The sequence below is a fragment of the Lucilia cuprina genome, chromosome 2 (assembly GCF_022045245.1).
Source record: "Lucilia cuprina isolate Lc7/37 chromosome 2, ASM2204524v1, whole genome shotgun sequence".
NCBI lineage: Eukaryota > Metazoa > Arthropoda > Insecta > Diptera > Calliphoridae > Lucilia > Lucilia cuprina.
In genome coordinates this window covers 367,203-378,160 of record NC_060950.1, presented here as the reverse complement: position 1 = coordinate 378,160, position 10,958 = coordinate 367,203, and the positions used below count along the sequence as shown (strand labels likewise).

The 10,958-nt window shown below is 29.4% G+C and overlaps 2 protein-coding genes across 2 annotated transcripts in view; one reads left to right on the top strand and one right to left on the bottom strand.

The window, feature by feature from the left end:
* Positions 1 to 1,383: 1,383 nt before the first annotated feature.
* On the top strand, positions 1,384 to 3,986 carry LOC111689350 (fibrous sheath-interacting protein 2). The gene is made up of 6 exons (XM_023451825.2): positions 1,384 to 1,680; positions 1,739 to 1,981; positions 2,042 to 2,965; positions 3,028 to 3,213; positions 3,278 to 3,488; positions 3,556 to 3,986. The coding sequence occupies exons 1-6, from the start codon at positions 1,492 to 1,494 to the stop codon at positions 3,759 to 3,761; spliced, it is 1,959 nt and encodes a 652-aa protein (XP_023307593.2). The 5' UTR covers positions 1,384 to 1,491; the 3' UTR covers positions 3,762 to 3,986.
* Positions 3,987 to 4,642: 656 nt separating this feature from the next.
* LOC111689304 (palmitoyltransferase ZDHHC3) overlaps positions 4,643 to 10,958 on the bottom strand; it is a 9,324-nt gene continuing 3,008 nt past the window's right edge. The window contains exon 3 of the mRNA XM_023451778.2: positions 4,643 to 7,292. Within this exon, the coding sequence (XP_023307546.2) occupies positions 7,013 to 7,292 (280 nt within the window). The 3' untranslated portion in view covers positions 4,643 to 7,012. The remainder of the gene's footprint in view (positions 7,293 to 10,958) is intronic.

The window sequence follows — 10,958 nt, the reverse complement described above, 5'->3', positions numbered from 1 at the left end:
AATTCCACAATAATCTAAAATTTCTTAAATGGACCAATTAAAGCCCCAAACTATTTTTTAAATATTTTTGTGTATACAAATAGTACAAAGTACAAATAGTTAATTTTAATTAGTTTAAAAACTTGTTATACTTTGCTTACAAAAATGTAGAATTTAACATTATACTTATACTTTTATGATAATTATTACAAATTTTTCTTACTAGTATATATTTATATTAATGAATAAATAAATAAAAATAAATAAAAACTTTGTACTCATTTCCCGAAATATTATACATTCCAAAATGTTGCGAACTAACGCGTTTCTGAACATTGAAAGACAACACATTCCGTTAAATTTTTTTTACCAACAAATATGTTTTCTTCCATTAAAAAGAGCACACAGCAACTGTTTAAATTGAACATACTGTTTCAATTGAACTTAGAAAATTTTCTTCGAAATAATAATTATTTTAGAAAAATAAAAACAACAATTTTTATACAGCAAGGGAGCAATAATTTTAAAAAACGTTCAATAAAATATAATGTAAAGCTCTAAAAGAATTCATCAAAGAATTAACAGTTATTCATTCAATTTGATTTAATTCCTAGAATTAATTCTTAAAGCTGTCAATGATGTTGAATTAACTCTCTAATGAATTAATTCCTAAAGAATGTTAAATTCCTTCTGAATGAATTAATTTTGTTTACATTTAATCTGTTACAAATTGAATAAAAATAAATTTCAACAACTCCTATTGATATTTAAATTCCCTTTAAATGAAAAAAATTGTTTAAAATCAATCTATTACAAATTGAATAATAAATTTTACTATAACAAAATATATGTACATTTAAAATTATTGGCATTTAATGAATAAATGAATACAATTAAAGCCAGGATGCTTTAAGTAAGGTGAGGCTGCTGAATTTTATTTGTTTATTTAAAAATTGATTTTAAAGAAGCGAGGATATATGGCAACAAGACAAAACAAAGCTTTAGCGATATTTGTAAAAATACTAATACACTAATCATAATTATGGGATCAAAGCCCCATTTGGGAGGGTACGGTTGTATGGGGGCTAAGCGAAATAATGAACAATTAAATGTGGGTGATTGTGATTTCAAAATAAATTTGATATATTTGTGATGGTGCCAGCATGCTTGTACTGTGTATGAGGAAATATTAAATCCAAGAGAAAAACATTTTGGGAATAATTGTTGTATGTCTACGGGTAGGTTTTATGCTTGCGGTAAAAAAATAGATAAGTTCTTCACAAATATTTGTGTTATTCGCAACGACGTTTACCAGACAAAATTTCCGGAAAAAATTAATATTGTACTATACATGTTTCGAACATGAAAGCACAAACAAATTATTATGTAACAAAAACTGAGTAGTCATTAAATCGATTTTTAACAAACAAATCAAAAAATTTTAACCAATATTAAAATAAAATTATAATTAGAATCTTGATTGTAAATTCATAATTGTAGTCTCTAACGAATATGATAGAATTATTGTCGTTACCGCGAAGACCAAAACGAAATATTTGCATCCCTAATATAAAAGTTCAGTCTGGTCTACCGATAAATAGTCTACCAGGTTGGGAACACATACCTCTAAATTCAAAATTGCCGATGCTAAAATGCCCCGGAAATCAAGTAATATTTTCAAAAAATAAAATCGGGAGATCGGTAAAATATACGCGCACTTTTAATTAACAGTTCTCTATATAATTATGTATTTTATTAGCTAAAACATTTGAAACATGAATTTGATTCATCCGGACATGACAGATTTCCGGAGTATAACCCTTTACACGATTCCAATTTGAAAACATATTATACTAATGAAACAAACCTAAAGAGATTAAGGGAAAACGGTGAAATAACTTTGAATAACGATGTAATATGCAATTTAAAAGATTTTAATGAGTTTCGTCAACAGTTGCATAAATCGAATTTATATTATATACTACAGGAAATTAATAGAATGGTATATAAAGAGATGTAATTATTTAAACTTATTTGGTTCTTAATATTTCTTTGCAAACAGGAAGCAGAACAAATAGATAGGCTTTTAATAGCCAATGCTGAATGCATAACCAATCGTGATCATCATAACCTCTCCGCCCGCGAACATACTTATTCAAAGATTTTACATCGAAAGTGTTGTTTAGACCAGCAACGAGCAGAACGTTATAAAATACTGAACGAAAGAACATTTGAAAAACTTGCCTACATACAAATGATTCAAACAATCAAGCAAACTGCTGTACAGCATAGAAAGTCCTTGCGCCAATTAAAATTCCAAAAATATGCCGATGTGCGCAATGACTTGCAGCGAAAACAACTGATTTCGCTTAAAAAACTTTTTCAATTTAAAAAAGATCGTTTGCAAAAAAATTTGCACCGACTATATGAATCTCGACAGCTGCAGGAGCAAGAAAAACAGAGAAAATCCTGGAATAAACGCTTGGCTGAAAGAATAGCCAATCAGGAAAAGGTAGAAAGATTATTGATACAGGCGCAACTGAAAAGGAATCATTTTATGGAAAATCATAAGCAGAAATACAAAAAGATGTGGTCAAAGATCCAGCAAGAAATAAAAAATAAAGCTTTGAAAAATCACATGAAAATTTATAATTCACGAAAAAAACAAACAGAACAAAATGAATCGAAGAAGACGTTCCCTAAACCACCATTCACTTATAGTTCCCTATGTACTGAATTCCAAGAAAATTTTGAAAATCTATTAGATAGTGAGGTTTGTAAAGCACTAAACGCAGCTTTAGATATGGAAGATCACGTCAAAGTCCCTTTTGAACCAGACGATCCAATTTACAAAGCAGCACAATTTATAACGCAGCATATATTGACAAAATTCCATAAAGATTTATCAGCGGACAAAATGGCGTTCACGAGTGTTTATGATCGTATGGACAAATTCTTTGAGGAAGCCAAGAATTTCGTTATTTTTGTAAGCTTTTTCATGATACAGATTTTTATGCAAAATATTATATAAATTTTAAACTAATTCAGAGAGCTACGCAAATTATTGCTTCATTTCAAGATCCTGAAAAACATTTGGGAAGTCAACTTTTTAGACGGGGCTCTGTTGGCAGAGTCTCCTTTAGTAAAATACCAAGCACTATTGGTATGTCCAGTTATCAAATACATCCTCTTATTGAAGTTAAAGATGTTTCAAATCGAAAACCGACACCAGCAGTAAATTCTAATGAAAATTATAGTATAACTTTTAAATTCAAAACTTTATTTTATATTTCCTCAGGGATCCCTTACATCCGTAGTTGTCGACTCCACTACCAGCTTAGTGCAAAAAACAAATTGTAGTAACTTATGTCGAAATGAACTGGTCTTTATTGAACATTATGTTACAAAATTCAAACGAGAACTTATTGTGGGCATGGGAAGTCGTGTCTTTGCAGCTATTCAGTGTCATTTCGAGCAGAAAGTCATGGATGTAAGACAGGAATTATTAGGTAAATATAAAAAAAGCTTTGGAGAATTATTATTTCATTTAAAAATATTCATTAATTTTTTCGCCAGACATTGATCGTAATTTTCTTCTTAATCAAGTTACCAAATCTATACTGAGTTACGCTGTAAATCCTTTGAACTTGGAAGCAATTCTTAAGTTATGCATTAGTACATTGGCGGGGGATATTATTTGGAATTTGCAGAATCAATTTTTGAAACCCCGACGGGTTTGCACACGAGTTGCACAACCTTGTGTTTATAATTTAAAATATTAATGCCAATGTACACAGTATTAAAAATGCTGATTGGTTTATGATTTTGTGTATCCATGGGGATAGCAATACATTTTTATTTTTGGTACAATAAAAAATTGAAAAAAAAATATTTTTTTCTAAAAAAAAGATAAACGAAATAAATGCTTTTTCGAATGCAATATTTCCGATCTAATAAATTTTTCCTAGCTTTTATAGGAAAATAAAATAAAGAAAACATAATTTTGAAAAAAAATAGAGGAAAATTTGATACCACATATTGAAAAATTCTTATTCTTGAGTTAAAAACTATATTTTTTGATAGACATTCCACTATCCAATAGTACTAACCTTGGTGCAAATTTCATTTAAATCGTTTTTTTAAGTTGGGTACTTGACAGGAAATTGCCGCATGTATATTCGCATTTAGCAACTATTGAAAAAAGGTATTCTAACAAAAAACGTAATCGAATGAAAAGAAAAATCAATTCCATTTTGTTTCAATGCTTTGCGATTGTAGCTACGTTTTAATAAGTTGCTTTAGTGGGGTGGATATCCCTTAACAAAATAGGAATGATAAGATTATAGTTTAACCATATAAAAAAATTTAAATTTTTCATTTTACAACTTTTCAAAAGCAGTTGTAACGAATAACAGCTTAAAAAATACAAAAAACCGAAATAAAAATTTTATATTTTTTACAGGTCTAAAAACTTCTCCAAAAGTAAATGTGTAGATTGTTATCCTCGAGACTTTCCAAAATCAGAAAAGGATAGATTTCCTTTTTAAAAAAGCTAAAAAACGTTATCATAATTTTAGGCCATAGAAGAATTTTTACATACTTGCAGTGCCATAAATAATTTAAAATTTATTTAGAAAATATCTTTTTTTGTTTGTATTTTTTGATCTTTTGTTTTTGTGTTTTTATTAAGTCTTAGGAGTAAATGTGCTAAATAGTATAAATCATAATTAAAATATGTGTTTACTCTAATATTTTATTTTTATTTTTTAATAAAATTTTACATTATAAATTCACGTTGCGAAAAATCGTCCTAAAAATTGTGATGTTCTTTCATTTTTGTTTCATTAATGCCTCAAACCTTAAACAATTAATTTATTTTTTACCTCCGCGATTAAACCAAACAGTAAAAATAAAACCTAAATGCATTTTCACAGTAAATAATTATAATATCATTAATTATTTAAAAAATTCAAATTTTAAAGGCTCTACTTAAAATTAATCATACAGATACAAAGAGAAAGTTTTTTAGTCCATTTTTACATTAAGAACTGTAATTTGTTTCAAAAATGTGATTATGTTTAATATTATATTAAATTATAATTACAATTAAGGCTAATTAAATTGTTTAAATTTCCAATTACATATACAATGACCAAAATAAAGAATTAAATTAAACAACATAAAATAATATGTTTGTTCAATAACACAGTGCAACACGAAAAAAATAACCATATACGGAAACCACTATATGATAAAAGATTAATAATAAGAAGACCCGTGTCTTCCAGTTTTGTCTAAAGTCATGCACTTTTTTAGTAATAGGCCCCCAAAGATTTGGGGCATCGGTGTCATTTTTGAAAATAGTGATAATTTTCTCAAACCGTATCTTGCAAACCGTTCGGAATTTTCATTTACTCTCTTAGGGAATGTTGTTGTTAAGAAAACAGTTAACTACAAAAGTGTACCTAAGATCTCAATAAACAACTTTCTAGAACATATGAACTTCTTAGGAATGATATTTAAGTCAAAAAAGTGAAAAGATTCCTGAATTTGATTAAAAATCCTGACCTCAGTTTAAATTTTGAAAAATAAAACATTTTCGATTTTTTTGAAATGGGTCTCGAAAAATCTGTAATTTTGAGCTGATTACGGGAAAAATAATTTTAAAAAATTATAGAATATTTTTGGTCCACAAAATGATTTTTAGTGAGTTTGAGAGGCGTTTTGATTTTGCTTTTTATTGAAATGGGTATCAAAATTGTTGTAATTTTTAGCTCATACAGAAAAATATTGCAAAAATTATTTGGCATTTGGTTTAGTTTATTTCAGAATTTTTTGAAATTTGTATGCCCCTTACAATACTATAAATGTTATTTTGGGGACCAGAAATACACTAACAACAATTTTAATTTTTTCCCATTGCATGCTTAAAATTACGTATTTTTTGACACCCAATTCCAAAAGATTGCAGAAAAAGATTTTTGAATATATTGCATTGAGATTAAGATTTTCAATCGCAGGTAGGGAACTGAGGACCTTTTCAAAAAAATGTTTTTTTTATTTTTTCCGTATGTAGTTCATTGAAACGCTTCGTTACAAAGGTATTCCTCCTAAAAAGTGGGCCACGGGACCCTAATGTTGAAGTAAAGAAAAACAAAATGAAACATTTTTCAGGAAACTTTTCACTTTTACGACTTACTTATCATTCCTAGGAAGTTCATATGTTCTAAAAATTGTTAATTGAGATTTTAGGTACATTTTCGTAGTTAACTGTTTTCTTAAATTTTAAACGGTTTGCTACTTTTAAACTTGCACAGGCAAATAATTTAAAAAAAAATAATTTTTGCGATTCTGATCACGAAGATAATTTTTTGACTTTATATGTTCACAATTCTGGTTCTTTGTGATAAGAGCAACAACATTCCCTTAGAAAGTAAATAAAAATTCCGAAGGATTTGCAAGATGTGAGCCTGACAAAATTATTACATTTTTTAAAAATGACACCGAGGCCCCAAATCTTTGGGGGCCTATAACTAAAAAAGTGCATGACTTTGGGCAAAACTAGAAGGGTCTTCTTATTTTTGGTCTTTTATAATATAGTGGTGTCCGTATATGGTTATTCAACCATGATTTAAAAAATTACACACAGTGTTGCTAAAAATTGTTACTAATTTTCTCAAAAATATTTGAAATTTGATTGAACAAGAACAATTTGTGATAATTTGTAACATTTTTTTGTTAATGAACACACATAATACAAAAATGTATAAATGAATTAGAAGCAAGCAGGGAATTGCAATGAAACTATACATAAATAAAATATGTAAATAAAATAAAAATAAATAAATATTATCAGCAGTATATTTTACAACACAATAGTACATTAAATGCAAAAGAAAATTATAAAATACAGATAAATAAGAATTTCTGCTTGCAAAATAAATTCTACTTAAAATACCATTACTTTTTAATGAGAAAATGTTAATAACAAAAAATAGATCTTATCTTTAAATATATATTTTTTTTTCGTAATTTAAACATCATGACTCAGTAGGGGTGTATCATAGTAACGCAGAGTAGAGGAGGACGATGAAAAACTTGTACAAGGCAGCAGCCAACAAGCGGGATGACCTCTACCAAATACATCAGCTAATAAATAAAATTTACGTCTATTTGGTCTATATGATCCCTTTTGTTGAGCCTGTTCTACGGCGGTTTCATCGTGCAATATGGCGTGCATTTGATCTACCATTATTGCTAAAACGAATAAACCAAATAGGGCCGATTCCAAAAGCAATATAACACTGTGTAATCTAAAAAAATAAAAATATAGATAAAAATAAATACTGCTTATTAACCTTTGATAAATATATGAGCAAAATTAACAATTTTAAGAATCGAAACTAAATTAAATTGCCTCGTAATTTGTTTATCTTTTAAAATAAGTAAAATTTTTGATACATTTCGGTATAAATTACCAAAGCACATGTATATCCAAAATTGAAGATTACTAGCTTATTATCTCTCAACTTTATGATAATTTAAAATTTCAAAAATTATAAAAATGCTTTAAAAATTCTGTAAAATCATCAATACAAAACCGTCAAATTTTGTCCGACAATAAACCGTGCACCGCATATCCGGTAATGGGCCTCATAATTCCCGGAGAACCTACCTTCACGGCGAAGGCTATAGGTTGGGATGAGTCGAGTGCTACTACCACCCAGATTAGCTGGCGGGAAGCCCGGATCGGACTAGTCAGAAGGCTACTAGTGCCAAACCCACAGCGACAGCGAATTTAGGGAAACCCTGATTTTGGGACTACCAAGGCCTCAAAAATCAAGATATCGACCCCGGTGTCGGTTATGAACTATATTTCGGGTTCTCGAACGGCATCTCTCTAGACCTAAAAAACTGGTTGTTATGGAGAAAAGTCTCCCCCTTACGACTTAAGACATGCTTAAACGACAACGTTCTTAGCAGGATGTCAGCAGCCCTAAGCCACATGACAGGACCTTCAGTGAAGTGACCAAGGACGAACCCACACGTGCTGTCATCGACAGGGGCGATATCGGCGGCGCTTCATCAAGATTGGGAATAGTGCGATGGGGATGTTCCGGGAAGTTCTTAAACGGAACCCTAGTCCCTGGCGGTTGGTTTCATACCAAGGAGACGACAAGGGACAAGGGACTGCTGGAACAGGATGATCTCGATCCTGAACAATCTTCTGCAGAGATGTTATGCGACGAGACTGACGTTTCACTCATCCAAAGTGACAAAGTGATTTATCCGTTGACGAGGACGATCTTCCTGCCTCTATACATCGATTTTGAAATCGTAGCTAATGTAGAGATTACAAGACCCATTAGAAAAACGAGAAGAACAGTCTGGGAACAGTAATCTGTATTAATCTCACGTTCCAGGGTGACGTGTCTGTTGTAGTATCTGGAAAAACATAGATACTATATCGCATAGAATTAAAAATGCACTTAGATCACTTAGACCACTTGTACCTGGAGTGCAAACAGTGGTCTAGGTGTAAATCCAGCCAAAACAGAACTTGTTCTTTTCACCAGAAAATACAAGCTATCCACTGGTAGTTCCACATGGTAGTTAATCTCTACAAATGGACGTCACCGGAAGAGATTTGAAGGAATCCTTCGCGCATCAACGCTAATTATTATAGGTGCAATGTATTAAAGGCTTTTTTGTCATGATGAATTGGTCGGTACGTGGCATATGACTAAGTCATGTAACTCCACCATAATCAATGAAATGAAGTTTCTTTCAAACTATCCAACCAATATTGTGTACTTCAGACTAAACTATCAGCTATATACCATGATTATATTCGAATTTATACGGACAGTCTAATACGGCTGTATTCCAGGTCATTTACAAATATCTGGGAATACTATCGCGGACTCTCTTGCGGAATTGGGTTGGCCTTTTCAAAAAGCCTTTATTTAACTTGCTTTGTAGATTAGTCTTTAAGTTAAATATACTAAGTTTTCCTAAGGAACTCATAAATTAGTCCAAAGTTTTCCCAGTGAAAGAACGTTCTATAGGAAAAACTAAATGACAAGTAATAAATATAACAGCTGGTTGTCAAATCTTAAAAATGCCTTAATTGGTCTCAATGCGTGGAATATTATGGTCAATGCTGAAAAAAACCATATATTTCACAAGAAAACGAAAATCTTGTTTTGTACCACAAAATTCTCTACGATATTACCTGGGTCGACAAAGTTAAATACTTTAGTGTTATGCTTGATACTAAATTGAACTTTAATCACCTTTAAATACCATTCCTCGTGGTTAATATTAATAAAATGAACAGAATTATGTATCCCTTCATAAACAGAAATTCAGAGCTCAATGTAGACAACAAAAAACTTATATTAAAATCTATTTTTCTTCCGTTATTTTACTATTGTGCTCCAGTATGGTCAACGTCCGCTAAATGCCACATTAAAAAGCTCCAGATATCACAAAACAAACTGCTTAATATTTAACCTACCTTGGCACTATTCCACTCGACGCCTTCATTCTATTTCGGGATTCGATTTCATACAAGACAAATTGGCAAAGTTGACACTAAGCTACAATAACAGATGTCAATACTCTCAACAAAGTCATATTAATGAATTGATCTCATAATATTTTTATTAATTTTCTATTGTAAACTTTATTTTTATCTTATACTCCGCTTCAATAGGTCTTGTAAATTTTTTCCTATTCTCTATAAAATACGCAAAAAATTATGTTCCATTATATATTATATTGTTATACACACTACTAAGCAGAAAAGGATATTGGTCCCTAAACTCTTAACTCTATAAAAACATAAGTAAATGTATGAATACTATAAATAAATAAAAACTTGCTACAAAACTAGCCCAATTTTGATAAAACTTGGAACACATAAAAACACCTGAAAACAATGCAATGTTATGTTCAAAATTAAATTTAAAATTCAATAATTTTAAAATATATATGCACACCCTGTGGTTTGTGAATTTGAAAAAATGGAATTGTCAGATATTAAAATTTCAAAGCAAATTGGAAAAAAATAATATTTTTTTGAATTTTTTTTTTTGATTTGTGCTAAAACTAAACAAAAACTTAAACAGTTAACTTACTTAAAAGCTTTTCATAAAAAACTTTTTTTAAATAATCTGTTTAATGATTTATAAATATTTTATAAATCAATTATTTATATTCTATTTTATTAATATTAATATTAATTAAATAACAAATTGTCTGAAACAATTATACTTTATCAGAATTGTTAACAATTAATATAAATTTCCTTTAGACATTTTCTGAAGTATTAAACGATTAACAAAAGGGAATTTTAGTGTTACGACAATTGTGAGACTAATCTGCACATTTGCGAAGGACAATTTGTTTTTATTATTCCTATATTATTCTTTAGACATAAAGGAGAATAGTCTGCCCATTTTCTGAAGTAAAATATAAAATGGCTTACGAATTATATTCGATAAATCTGCACATAATCTGAAATGAATTGTTTTTGTAATTTCATCAGACAATTAAGCGAATAATATAAATTCCCTTTAGATATTTAACAGAATAGTCTGCACATTTTCTGATATTTTTTGCTCGGTCATTTTATTCCCTTCTTCAGTTCTTTTATAAGAAAACTTTGCGACAACTCTGCAAAAAATTACATAACTTCTTATTGTTTAATATTCTAATTTGGAATTTATGTATACATATAATGAATACTATACTAAGTAATCTTATTTAATTTTATTTATTATAAAAATAATCTATAAGATTCTATTATTTATTTCTATGTGACGTGACGTGACGTGACGTGACAGACTTTGAAATAACCCTTCTTAGAATTATTTTTATACCCTTCACCTTCGTGAGAAGGGTATATATAAGTTTGTCATTCCGTTTGTAATTTCTATAATATAATTTTCCGACCCTATAAAGTATATATATTC